The following is a 13,517-nucleotide window of genomic DNA, read 5'->3' as shown; positions in this document are numbered from 1 at the left end:
CCCTATGGCCCCTTCTTCTCCCCCTCGTGAGGATCCCTCCTCCGAGGTACCGTCGATTAGGCAACGACACGTCCCCTGTGGGACGGGGACGGGCTCGGGGCACCGGACACCGTATCGGGCCGCGCCGGACAAAAATGGGCTTTGGGGGACGCGGCTGGAACGCATTTTTGTCCGGCGCGCCCCAAATCCCTTTGGGGGACGCTTTGGGGGACGCGGCTGGAGATGCTCTTAGGCTTCTATCGAATGGCGGAAATGGCGACGCCACGTAGCAGGCTGATGTGCTGATGACCTTCTGTTTTGCCGATGGCTACCCTCGGCATACTAACCTATATGCCCCATGTTTTGCCGACTGCTAGATATGTTTTTCGATAAAGGGAATATATTAATTTCAGAAGATACCAATTACACCAAGCCTCTGCAACAGCGCAATGTCCTAATAACATTACGGATGCACACAGCCAAAAAAGAGGAAAAAAAAACTAAGAAATAAAAGTCCCGCTACAGTATCCCAGCCTTAGCAACAGTAATACATTCAACACCAAGGCAACATCTGAAATTCAGACTCTTCAAAAGCAACGCCTCCAAGAAGGGAACAGTGCACCAGCCCCGTCGTCACCCGATCAAAGATCTTAGGTTTTCACCCTGAAGATAGTCTCCGCTCTCAAAACAATGCCTTCAACAAGGATATTGCCAGGCACAACCAGTTAAGGCCAGACCTTGGGTTTTCACCCTAAAAGGTAAGACTCCGAACTTCACATGTGCTGCCGCCCCCACTTTCATACCACTGTTGCAAAGTCCAGAACACCAAGCAAGCCCCTCAACAACGCAAAGATTTGAACCTCCATTAGCTAGTCCTCCAAATCCGGCCTTTATGATATTCTCTTCTTCTGACTTCACCATGGATCAGCTGTCACTTGGTGTCAATACACAAAAGAGCTTCGCGCAGCACCCTCCAAAACCAAACGGTCAGAATAAAAGCATGGGCGCGCACGACCGAATACCACCGACCCAGCAAACTCCAGGCAATAGAAGCACTGTTACATTCGCCGGCGGCGCCTTCCGGAACTCAACACTCCGGCCAGATCATGAAGGGCAGGCCTTCGGCAGGTCTTCATCTTCACCCAAGAAAGACCCTAGGACCGCCGCCTTTATTCAGGTTGGTCCCCCACGCCGGCGACCATCCCAGGATGGCCATGGTTGCCGCCGGAGACACCAAGCAGACCGTGTAGTCCGAAGACACCGCACACGCCTGGGAACCGCCGCAACCGAAAGCCAGCCCTCCACCGCCGGCCGCCGAGAGGCGGGGAGAAGGGGACCTAGGGTTTCCCCTTGAGCCAGCCCCCACCCCTCCCTCCACCGTCGGCAGGGCACTCCACCACCTTGTCATCCGTCATGGCGTCCCCGAGCCAAGGCCAGGCGCCACCATCGAGGTCCCCGATGAAAGGGCCGCGCTCCGGCCCGAGGAAGACGACCCACGCCCGACCTCCTTGCGCGATATGGCGAAGAATCCCCGCCGGCGCCGGCACCGGCCGGCTTTTGCCAGACCGCGCCCACTGGCGGCGGCGAGGGAGGGGAGGGGGAGAGGGGGAGGCGGTGACGGAGGGGTAGAGTTCCCCCAGGCCGCCACGCTGGGACTGCTAGATATGTACATGCCAACATCCATTTTTGCTCGCTCGGCGTATCATCCTCTATGACAAGGGCCCTAATAAAAAACTGTCGACATACATAATGTCGTCGACAACATCTCGATAAATCGAACCGGTGCGTTCATAATACAAAGTTGAGCGACCAGTTTATCACATTTTGAGACTTCATTGACTCAACTACTTATCATGTAAGAGTTCAGTGACTAATGGTACGTTCCGTCCAAAAGTCTATTGTTCAACAACGGATGCACGATGCGTCACAGCACACACAATACGATTTTTTTGAATCCCAATTTGCTGCATAAGCAAAGACCATATATTCGTCGATGAAAGTAAACCTTAGAGCATCCCCACTCGTTGGCGCTCCCCACGCCCAAATCCGGCGAAATTTTCGTCCGGATTGGAGGAAGATTTGGCGTGGGGAGTAGTAGTTTCCCAGCCGCGTGCCCAGGCGAAGTCGACGATGCGAATTTTAAAAACGGAAACTTGACAAACTACGGCTAAATTCGGGTGAATATAGACTAAATTTAATGATATTTAGACTAAAACGGGAGGAGTTCATACATAGAGGCCGAATTCGACTATATTTCGAATTCGGCTAGGGGAATGCAAACGCTAATTTTAAAACACGGCGCTCTACATGCCGAAATGGCGGTAGAACACCGTGTAGTCGCCGTCGCCGTCGTCGTCGGAGCCGTCGTCGTTGGCCTTCGGCTGCGCGGCCTGGCTGCTGCTGCCCTGGCCGGCGTCTCCCCACCCCGGGGATGGCTTGTACCAGTCGTCGTCGGAGGACTCGAGGTCGACGACGGGGACAGCGACGCCGGATGGAGGTGTCGCAGGACGGCGGTACCGCGCGAAGTCGTCGTTGGCGGTTGGAGTGGCGCGGGCGGCGAGTTGGCGTGCGGCGGCCGGGTCCGGCAGCCGCCGCTGCTGCTCCTCCTCACGGCGCTCCCAGTCGCGCCTGGCCCAGTCCAGTGCGGCGTCGTCCGCGCGCTTCTCCTCCTCCATGTCGTGCAGCGACCTGGCGATCGCCTCCGCCATCGCGGCGTCCTCCGCGCGCTTCGCCTCCTCCTCGGCGAGCTGGCTTGCGGCGGCGGCCTCTTTCTTCGTCTTCTTCTTCCGGCCGTTCTGCGGCGCGGAAGGCTGTTCTCGGATGACGAGGGCGCCGCTGCTGCGCCCTCTGGTCGCCGGCGGAGACGCCGGCTCCTTCTTGACGCGCACCGGCGTCGAAGGCGACGTCGCCTCCTCCCTCTTCACCGGCGCCAAGGATGACCTCGGCGCCGATCCGGAAGACGACGAGCTGGCAACCATGCGCCGTGGCTGCCAGACGTTTCCCCGACGGCGGCTCGCCGATGCCCTCGATGCCGATGGAGGGGGCATCGTGAGCACCGGGAAGTTGCCGCCCTCGATGTGCTCGAGGACGGCCTCGAGTGTCCGGCCCGGCGCGCTCCACCACCGTCGGCGGCCCACGGCGTTGTTGCGCGCAGGTGGAGGCGGCGGGCCGTCGTAGGCCGCCGGCTCCCGCTCCCACCGCCGGAGGAAGTAGGAGTTCCACCGCGTGTAGTTGTCGGGGTGGTGGCGCGGGTCGGCGCGCTCCTCGTCGGTCATCGTCATCCTCGCCTCCTCGATGGCGACGTCGAGGGCATGGCCCTGCGGCGGCGGCGGGATCGGAACGCCGCCGGCACTTAGCCGCCGGCCGCCTCCGGGAGGCCTCGTGTCCGGCGGGCAGGGGTACCCCGCCCGGTGGAGGAGGTGCCCCTCCCACGTGTGCAGCGACCGGCGGGGAAGCCGTTGTTGGCTGCGCCGTCGTCGCCGTAGAACGCCATCTTGGGAGTAGAGGGAGAGTGGAGGGAGAGTGGAGGGAGAGTGGAGCACGGGGTACGCCTCGCGGTGATCGGACCGGCGTATATAGGCGTGGCTGGCGCGGGGATTAAATGCCGCGTGGATTGCGACGCGTCCGCGGCGAGCTGACCGGCGGCAGCCTTTAGTGCGCGCGGAAGACGATGCGTGCGCGGAAGACGACGACATTAACTCGCCGCGTGGCCGGCGAATGCGGACCGGCGGCAGGCTTTTACAGCGCGCGGAAGACGATGCGATGAGGACGACGATCGGCTTCTCTCGCCGACAAGTTGGGGCCACCAGACGCGCGGGAAGTTTCCTCGCCGTTTCGCGCGCTTTCGTTTCGTCCGGAGTCCCCGAGCGCTCCCCGGGGGGCCGGGGATGTCGTGGGATCGCCGGATGGATTTAGGCCCAAATCCGGACGAAAACGAGGAACCGGGGGCGCGACTGGGCCGAATTTCGCCGTCCGGATGGAAAAAACGCTCGCCGGGGGCCTGTTCGGGGGGACGAGTGGAGATGCTCTTAGAGCATCCCCACTCGTTGGCGCTTCCCACGTCTAAATCCGGCGAAATTTTCGTCCGGATTGGAGGAAGATTTGGCGTGAGGAGGAGTAGTTTCCTAGTCGTGTGCTCCCCAAGCAGCGTTTCTCGGGGAAAAAGAGGATGGCTCGGGGAATCCGGACGAAAGAGGAGACACGTGGGCGTGGGCGGTTGGTTTAGCTTCATCCGGAGTCCCCGGGAGACCCCCGGGAAACCGAGGATGGCATGGGGAGTCCGGACGAAAATAGGCTCAAATCCGGACCAAAACGAGAAACCGGGGGACTGACTGGACCGTTTTTCGCCGTCCGGATGAAAAAAAGTGGCCGTGGGGGGCTCTGTGGGGAGACGAGTGGAGATGCTCTTAGAAGCAACGACTTGTGTAGCGCCTACACTCACGAAAAGCTCCTAGAGAAAACCTTACAAGGAACAACCATCCACGACTACGCCTCCCCGTGATTGCACTCCAAGCAAACAACCAAACTACTCGCGTACATCATTAACTATGCCGACAGACAATTTTCTACACATTTTGTTTGAGGCTAGCAGTCCGCTCGCGCATGCATGGCACTTGCTGCGCTCGTTAGACTAGCTCTATGGTTTTTCGGCTCGTTCCTGGAGCTCGCCATCTTGGTGCTCTTCCGTGGTCTGGCCCTCCTCCTCGTCGCCTCCGTAGACCTGGTCAGGCTGCCGGGGCAGGCGGCCGACGCGGCGCTCGAGGCCACCAAGGGCGCCATCGAAGCGGCGGCCGAGTTCGCCTTCGGCCTAGTCTGGGAGGTGGCGGTGGCCGTCGTGTCGGCGTTTCTTGAGTCCCTATGGAGCGTCGTGGCCGGCGCAGCGGAGCTCGCGTCGTCAGCAGTCGGGGAGCTCATGGAAGCAGCGCGGGACGGCAGCGAGGAGGCGGCGAAGGCTCTGGCGGAGGCGCTTGAGGGCGCGGCGGATGCGGTGGCCGGCACGCTGGTGAAGCTAGGGGAAAACTACATGGATTCTCTCGTGCACGTCTTGCAAAATCTCATCTGATGCAACATGATGCATCATATGTATATGCAATTAATCATGTTCTTTTTATTTGTTTTAAGGTAAAGACGGTTGTATCCGCCATCGGATTAGATAGAAGAGAGTGATCCAGGTTTTCAGGAAAACCGGATCAAAAACCATATAAACTATACATTGCTCGATTTATGAGAAAAAAGGCATATGCAAGAAGACTCGTCGTCCATCTACCTAACGCAACAAACAAACACTTCTAGCTCCGGGTCCACCATCCCAACTTACACCACTCGACATCAAAACTGCACACGAGCCACAATGGTGCACGACCAAGTCGTCTCATAGCCCTCGCTATGATAGTACTATTGTACTAGGTAGAATCTAAGATTTTATGATTAAGATCCTATAATTTACGATCCTCTCATAAAAATTATGATCCGATTTGAAATCACGATTCTTACAACTTTTCTTCATCTATACTGATCTGTAAGTCGTCACCCAAGCTCCATGCGAGGCCACGGCCAAGCCTCATATGACCTTCGGTGCATAGAGGTTCAAGTCCGCCGCCCCTCACCACGGAACCGTCCTGACCGGCTGTCAAGAACTAGACGCACTGCAAGGGCCAAGAGCCTCCAAGGCCCGCTCCCGCTCCCGATGGAGTTTAGGTTCTTTTAGGAAATAAGCAATCGTGTCTTAGAAAAAAGTATATTTTCAAAAGGCAAAAATAGGAATCTAGGATCTCAGATTCTCACGGAAATAGTTGACCGCTTGGGGATGTCTCCCCATAAGGTCTTTTTTTTTTTGAAACAAGGTGCACTAGAATGGTGATATGACAATGGACAGGACTGACAAATATGAAAGGGTGGAACATCGTGACTTTAGGACACCAAAAACAAGTTTTTCCAACCGTAGATATGATAGATAGCAACGCTGTGACTTTAATCCCTATTACTCCCTCCATCCCAAAATATAAAACCACAACGCATTTTGAGGTAAAACTTTAACTAACACTTCGACCAACAAATATGAGTTATGTATCATTAAAACTATACTATTGGATTCATATTTGAGAGATAATACTAATATAATTTTAGTGGCATATAACTTATATTCTATCGCTCAAATTACTGATTAAAGTTTTGCCTTAAAATTATGAAGTTTCGTTACATCTAAAAACAGAGGAGGTAGAATTATAGGTAGATAGACCACCGAAGTAGACATGGGACGATAGTTGTTAACGAGGTTCAAAGATCAATGTCCACATTCCGGGACATGACTAAGTGAAATATTGTTTCAACTGAGTTTTGTTGATTCAAGTTTCATACCCAAAGGTTAGTGCATTGGTATTCGTTGTTAGAATGCACCCCGTTAAGATCGGGCAACCCCCGTATCATTGCACCCCAACCTTGCCGGTCATTTCCACGGAAACACACTCATCCCTGCGGTATCATATATTCTCTAAGAGCAACTCCACCGACGCCCCCCCATAGCGGCCCCGATAGCGTTTTGGGGGCCGGCAGCGAAAATGGGCTCGTACTGGTGCGTCCCAAACGGCGCCGGCTATTTTTTGAGCCTAATAGAATCACCAGCATCCCCTTGCGGCCTCTTGGCGAATCGGGCGTGTCGGTGCCTCGCGGCACGTCTGAAAACGAGTGTGGGCTCCGCCTGGCAGCTAGACACACCGATTTCCCACCTCCTACCCACGCCCGAGCCGACTCCCACCCCTCTAGATCGCCACCGTCGACGTCGCCGCCGCGCCCCTGCTTACAATAGACACCGCCGCCTGTCTAGGAACCGCCATCCATCGACACGGCCGCCACCCCCACGGCCGGCGGCCGCTGTTTCGCCCGGAACAGAGCTCGCCGCCACCGCGGCACAACCGCCCCGCCCGCAAGGTGTTCGTCCGATTGCCGTGATGGACATCGACGACGAGATGATGGTGCAGCTGTTCACGGAGGAGCAGAACGCTCAGGCTGTTCGGCGGCAACAGCAGCAGCTGATTCTGACGACCATGTTGCGCGTTCGCCGGCCTTTCTTCGTCGTGCCTCGGCGTGGCGGCTCAAAGCTAGGCAAGAGGAGGAACATCAACCGGCATCGTCAAGCCGGCGCAATGCTGCTTGACACCGACTACTTCAACGACGACGCAACTCATTCACCGAAGGAATTTTGGCGCCGGTTTAGGATGAATAAGGAGCCGTTCTTGAAGATTGTCCACGGCGTCAGGGAGTACGACAAGTACTTCATGGACAAGCAAGATTGCACAGGTTTGTGGGGCTTCACCTCAATTCAGAAGTGCATTGCTGCAATGCGTTGTCTTGCATACGGAGCTCCTCCAGATACAGTCAATGACTACCTACGGATGGTAGATTCGACATGTACAGAGACTCTCTACAGGTTTTGCCGAGCCATCGTAGCGGTGTTTGCTAAAGACTATTTGAGAGCACCAAGAGAAGATGATACAGCTCGGATCCTGCAAAAGAATGCAGCAAGAGGGTTTCCTGGGATGCTCGGAAACATTGACTGTATACATTGGGGCTGGAAGAATTGTACTTTTGCTTGGTAGGGGATCTACAAGGGGCATATTGGTGAGTGCAGTGTCATTCTTAAGGCGGTGGCAGACCGTGAGCTTTAGATTTGGCATGCATTTTTTGGCATGGCAGGAACAAACAATGATATCAACGTGTTGCAGCGCTCTCCGGTGTTTGCCAGGCTAGCTGAGGGACAAGCTCCTGCCGTGAACTTTGAGGTAAACGGCCACGCATACAACAAGGGGTATTATCTAGCTGATGGTATCTACCCGATGTATGCTACATTTGTGAAGACAATTCCCTCTCCGGCAAACGAGATGGAAGCCTATTTTGCAACATGCCAAGAAGCAGCACACAAGGATGTTGAGCATGCTTTTGGGGTGCTTCAGCAGCGTTTCGCCATTGTCAGGTACCCTGCTCTCACTTGGTCTGAATCTCAGATGTGGAAGGTGATAAACGCCTGTGTGATCATGCACAACATAGTCATTGAGAGCGAGCGTGACACACCTGTGCAGGATGATCAACCATTTGATTATCAAGGGCCACTCGCTGAGGTAGAGCATGTACCCAAGAATTTGCCGCTTTTCTTCATATGCACAATGAAATTCGTGATGCAGATGTCCATGCACAACTGAAGGCGGATCTAGCTGCGCATTTGTGAGCGAGGAGAGGAGCTGCCAACAATGCATGATTTTATTTCTATTTGTTTGGATGTATGAATAATTTAAGTACTATTTGTTTGTTGGGTTGTATGAATAATCTAAGTACTATTTGCTTGTGTGATTGTATGAATAATTTAAGTACTATTTGTTTGACTGATTGTATGGATAATTTAATTCTATTTGTGTGATTGTATGAATAAAATGTGATTGATATGTTGTTTCAAAATATTGTAAAAAGAAAAAAAATTAGTGGTCGCCGTTTGGGAGGCGCCGGTGTGGGAACAGCGTCCCCAATGAAAGATGCACTGCCGGCGCCCCATACAGCATTGCCGGCTCTCCTGCCAGCGACTATTTGGGGGGCGTGAAGATGCTCTAAGTAATGCTCCATCTGTTCCACAATTTTTGTCTTGGTTTTAGTTTAAATTTGAAGTAAAATCACGACAAGTAATATGGATCAGAGTAAGTAAATAATAATAGCTTAAAATGTGTATACAATGCGTCAATGCTGCAACAATAGAACATATAGAAACAGAGATGCTAGGCTTCTGTACACAACTACACTGCTTCCCAAAGCCTCTGATAGAATTACATACACGGACAAATAATACACCTAACAATCAATGGGCAGGTAACTGCTAATGGCAGCACCGGCGTTCTCCTTATTACAGATATACACAGAAATGTACGTCGTCCTACTTACTACTATCTCTCAGGTCACGATACCTGTTAGTGATAATCGACGATTGTGCACGGTGGAAATGGCAACTTCTCATGCTGAACTGAACTGAAGAAAGAATTACGGGACGGGGAGAAGTGGGAGAGGTTTCCTGGTCAGCCCCCGCGTCCTCCTCTGAGAAACAACTCCCCTAGGATCAGAGCCCTCCAGCACCGCATCTAGCTCCGCCGGATCGAGGCCCAGCCTCCTCCTGATGAAGCCGTCCACGTCGAGATCGCTATCCGGCTGTCGAGTGTATGGAGCACGGGGGTCGACGATGCCGTCGAGGTCGGAAGTACTTAAGCCTTCAGCTGATCTGATACTGTCGAGGTTTGCTGTACTTGAACCTTGAGGTGTGGAACTTCCGGGGAGCTCTCCGGCTGCAGCAGGAGTCATCGTGGTGGTGCCGTCTTGCTCTGCCGTGCTCGTCGCATTTCCTTGCCTCGCTGGCCCCGAAGGTCGGTCCATGTTTAGGAGCTTCTTCACGCTGTCAAGAGCAGGATCGATGATATCCAGGAAGCCCATGACCCAGGAGGCATCATCCACCACCTCGATACGCTGTCAGGATGGACAATAATCAGTTATGTTTATCACAGTGAAGGTTCACCAACTACTCTTAGCCTTCTACTGTGTTGCTCATGGAAATGTAGGCAGAAAACATGAACGGCAAAAAATTTAGTCCATACTAACCTGCTGAAAATAAAGGTCCCGTATTTCTTCAGCACGAACTGGATCCCCCTGTTCCTCCTCCAGTGCCGCCCATGTCAGCCATGTCACCTCGCTCTGAGAATTTATGTTCAACGAAGCCCGCAACAATCTTCTGGCAGCGGTGTAGTTACCAACACGCTGTTCTAGGACTCCCCAAGCCTATAAAAGTAGGGGCACCAAATCTTATGATAGGATATAGCATATTGACATTAGGATCTTATCTTCAGATTGAATTTTATGACAGGAGATAGCAAATTGACATTTAGGATCTAATCTGCAGATTGCTGGGCAAATTGAGCCTTCATAATTCAGATCATGGTTGCCAGAAAAATTTATCTCCGTAAGTGTGTATTACTATAGTAGTAAAGCAGATGCTTCACACGCAAGCATTCATCTTCGGAAACCATGATAGACTAACCCATCAAATGATTTTTCGCGAGAATGTGGGGTGAAAGACTATAACTAACATTCTAACAAAGTATCAGATTGTATTTCATGATATTCTTTACCTGAAGACAGCGAGCAGCACATTCATTCGTTGAATTAACTGACAAGGCTCTTTGATAGAGTGACCTTGCAGTTCTCTCATTTCCTTCTTTCCACTCCATCCACCCCCAAGCCTATAACACGAAATGCGAAGTTTCAAACATAACTAAATAAAACAAACTTTCTGTAAGCGATCAACCATGGCAATTAGCTGGAAACAACAAGGCACGTGTAAATGTTGAATGCAGATTTGTGCTTTAGTGGTATAACTTCATCCCTTGTTTAGATGGAAACATCTGTCCTTCTAGCTGTTTATATCAAATATGTTTACTTCGTTGTGTTCGGCAACATGTAATACCTGAGGACAGGCATGTGACCTAAACACCTAGTGGTGAGAGCAGGGGTGTTCATTCCATACACCCGATTTGATCCTCAGGCGTACAGGTGGGTGTTATGCATTAAGTGGGATAGCATGTGTGAGCGGTATTGGCATGAGTGTGGTGTGTGTGAGTTTGTACTCTCTCAAAAAAAAAAAGAGAACACACAAGACCTTCCATATAGAAGCTCTAGCACGAGAGGTACTACTCCTACATCGAAGCAATGTCTGACACCGACAAACTTGTATCTCCATACAAAGAGAATCTAACAGAAGGCATACACACTAACTGTAGAAGAAGTTAAACAAACCACATTGAAGATTGAAGTAAAATGATATAAGATTAACAGCAGAGTTAAGTGCAGAAATTCTTACTATCCAAACTGGCTGATGTCTTGGATCAATCTGGGAAGCTTTTCTAAATAATACACGGGCCACATTTGGAGATGCGCAGTTATATTCAAGCAGTGCAAGCGACTGAAGAATTACAGGGTCCCTGGGGTTCACTGCATGGCCAATCTTAAATAACTTCCTTGCTTTGTCAATGTTACCTTGATTGGCCTCAAAGAGTGCCCAGACATGCCACGAAAATCTGTTCTTAGGACTAGCCTGGACAGCTTTCTGCACAGAAAACCGAAGTTACATTATGCAATGGCAAATCTTTTGCCTTGTTTCAAAAAAAAAAAATACATTACGCAATGAAACTTGAAATTTTTCCAATGAATATCATAAATAGTACAAGGAATCATCAAATGCAGATTTGAACCAACAGCACCGCAGTATTACCATAGCAGTCTATTATAGTTGAGTAACTGAATCTCACTATTAAACAGATGCATAGTTACTAGTAGAGCAGATCTCCTAACAATGCCACACGAAAATAGACTGAATCTACAATAATTCCATCTATACTTGGAAATTCTTTCTACTTTGCATTACCTCTATAAGAACATGAGGATGAGAAAATTGATAAATATCTCAGAAATTTGCAATTATGAGAATCAAATCAGCAAAAATATCAGTGAGAAGTATGATTATGGAAGGGGTAAATAGAGTATTACCTCAAAGAGCTTCCTTGCCAGCACATTGTTCTCTACACGCATTTCGACCTGAGCCCAAGACTACTAGAAAATTGACATATATAAGTTTACAGTTTCAACAAACAATTCAGATTGCAACTTCTTTTTTATGTAGTAAACAGATAACTCCTAAGCAAATACTTACTAGCCAGCTTGCACAACTTTTTGGATTGCATTGAGTAGCTTGTTGGAACAAAGTCCGTGCTTGTTCAAAGCGCTCTGCTCTAGCTTCAAGCAAGGCAAGAGTTTGGTAAATGTACTCATTTCCTCCACAATACTTGAGACCTTTCGCAAGCAGGTTCCGAGCCTTTTTTATGTTTCCTTGCTTGATTTCCAAAATGGCCCACCCATGCCAAGCTGCGATGTGCTTTGCATCGGCCACAGTAGCAGCATCAAATAGCTCCCGTGCTCTTCGGATACTCCCACCCTTGCTTTCTAACACTGCCCAGCACTGTAATTCAAAGCAAAAGGAAAAAAATTACTTGTGAAGGCTTGGATATCTCATTACATTAATGAATTTCTAGACATGTTGAACATACACATCCTGCCATTCTGGTGAATGTGCAGGTTAATTCCGTCAGGGCACATCCTGGAGAATTCAATCATAAGTCTCGGATGGCTTCCTACAACTTTTAGTGGATTGTGACAGGTTTGGGAAATTATGTTTTGACAAAGATGTGCAAGTGAAAGCTATCGGGAAAATCTACCCTTACAGGGGCTGTCGCTGTATTCTAGCCAATAACTTGTATGAACAGCTCACTGATGTTGCCCAAACAAAGTGCAGTGCAGTATCTTTTACTGACCACATCCTCAGAATTATGGTTGAACGGTGTCAAACCCGCGCATGGCATACTAACATATTAAGAATTTAAGATGACCTTATGTGTATTATGTGGACATGTCAAGAATCAGGAGGACGAACACGAACCAGATGTCCTGCATTGTTCATTCTGTATAATTTTTCTGCTAGTGAATGCACCGAAATGAAGTGATGGCGTGCAAACCTGCCAGATGTATGGATTCTCTCCTTGTGTCGCCTGGCAGCCCCTTTCATAAGCCGCTCTAGCTTTGTCGAACCTCGACTGCTTACTGTATAGCTTCCCGAGCGCGACATATGGGCGCCCGTCTTCAGGCCAATACAGCATGCACTGCATCAGAACCGGATCGTCAGATCCATCAGATTAGAGTTAGAGCTAGCAAGTAGCAACCCAAACTCAGCTTGATAACTTCTAAGCAATCAGACATTAGCACACAATGCCACTTCATTATCTAATATCTCCTATCTCTAAGAGGGAACGCTTTTTTTTTGGATGCATGCAACAGGAGTAGGTTGCTTAAATATCGAACTCCACTACTACTGCGTAATCAACGGGTGTTTGCCGATTGTGTATGCGCGCGCGCACCTTGTCGAGGAGCTTCTCGGCTTCGGCGAACTCGTACTTCCTGGTGTGCACCTTGGCGCGGTGGAGCCAGAGCTCGAGGTTGATGGGCAGCGGGCGGCCGGCCGTGGCGGCGGGCTCGCCCACCCCCGGCTCGAAGAGCGGGACCTTCTTGGCGATCTCCTCCATCCTCCTGTCGAACGGCCCCGCGCCTGCCGCCTCGTCTTCCCGCCCGGGTCCCCCCGCCGCGGCAGCCGCGGCGGCAGGCCGCGCACGGCGGAGGCGGAGGGAGGAGAGCGCGGCGGCGGAGGGGGTCTTGGTGGCGGGGCTGGAGAGGAGCGGGGGTGGCGGGGAGGAGGAGGAGAAGAGCCGCATCGCCATGGAGCTGGTGGCTGGAGGTGGAGGGTGCTGCTCTGGTGGGAGCAGCGGGCACGAGTGGAGCTGCAGGGCGGAAGAGGGTGGCGCGCGGGGATGGGGGGAAGCCGGTGGAGAGGCTCGCGGCGCGCCACGTCGCCTCGGGAGGCGCCAGTTCGAATCTCTGTCGCTGACAAGGTGGGTGTTTCTGTTCGTGTT

The 13,517-nt window shown here is 51.6% G+C and overlaps 2 protein-coding genes across 2 annotated transcripts; one reads left to right on the top strand and one right to left on the bottom strand.

The window, feature by feature from the left end:
- The first annotated feature begins 4,585 nt into the window (after positions 1-4,585).
- LOC124702830 lies at positions 4,586-5,041 on the top strand. The gene has a single exon (XM_047235007.1). The coding sequence runs from the start codon at positions 4,586-4,588 to the stop codon at positions 5,039-5,041; it is 456 nt and encodes a 151-aa protein (XP_047090963.1).
- Positions 5,042-8,651: 3,610 nt separating this feature from the next.
- Positions 8,652-13,148, bottom strand: LOC124702333 (protein high chlorophyll fluorescent 107). Its single transcript, XM_047234462.1, has 8 exons — positions 12,969-13,148; positions 12,570-12,713; positions 11,711-12,016; positions 11,548-11,607; positions 10,862-11,107; positions 10,134-10,244; positions 9,607-9,783; positions 8,652-9,474 (listed from the first exon to the last, which is right to left on the bottom strand). Exons 1-8 carry the CDS (start codon positions 13,131-13,133, stop codon positions 8,998-9,000), a joined length of 1,686 nt encoding a protein of 561 aa, XP_047090418.1. The 5' UTR covers positions 13,134-13,148; the 3' UTR covers positions 8,652-8,997.
- Positions 13,149-13,517: the final 369 nt, after the last annotated feature.

Source organism: Lolium rigidum, chromosome 3, assembly GCF_022539505.1.
Source record: "Lolium rigidum isolate FL_2022 chromosome 3, APGP_CSIRO_Lrig_0.1, whole genome shotgun sequence".
NCBI classification, from domain to species: domain Eukaryota; kingdom Viridiplantae; phylum Streptophyta; class Magnoliopsida; order Poales; family Poaceae; genus Lolium; species Lolium rigidum.
Note: the sequence above shows the minus strand (reverse complement) of the source record. Positions and strands in the feature narration are given on the sequence as shown.

Bases quoted from the DNA above. Each gene is read 5' to 3' on its own strand.
- LOC124702830 (XM_047235007.1), top strand. From the start codon at position 4,586: ATGGCACTTGCTGCGCTCGTTAGACTAGCTCTATGGTTTTTCGGCTCG.
- LOC124702333 (XM_047234462.1), bottom strand. From the start codon at position 13,133: ATGGAGGAGATCGCCAAGAAGGTCCCGCTCTTCGAGCCGGGGGTGGGC. The intron at 12,017-12,569 runs GTTTGCACGCCA...TTTGAATTACAG, and splicing joins AGAATCCATACATCTGGCAG to TGCTGGGCAGTGTTAGAAAG. The intron at 9,475-9,606 runs GTTAGTATGGAC...CCATCCTGACAG, and splicing joins GGGACCTTTATTTTCAGCAG to CGTATCGAGGTGGTGGATGA.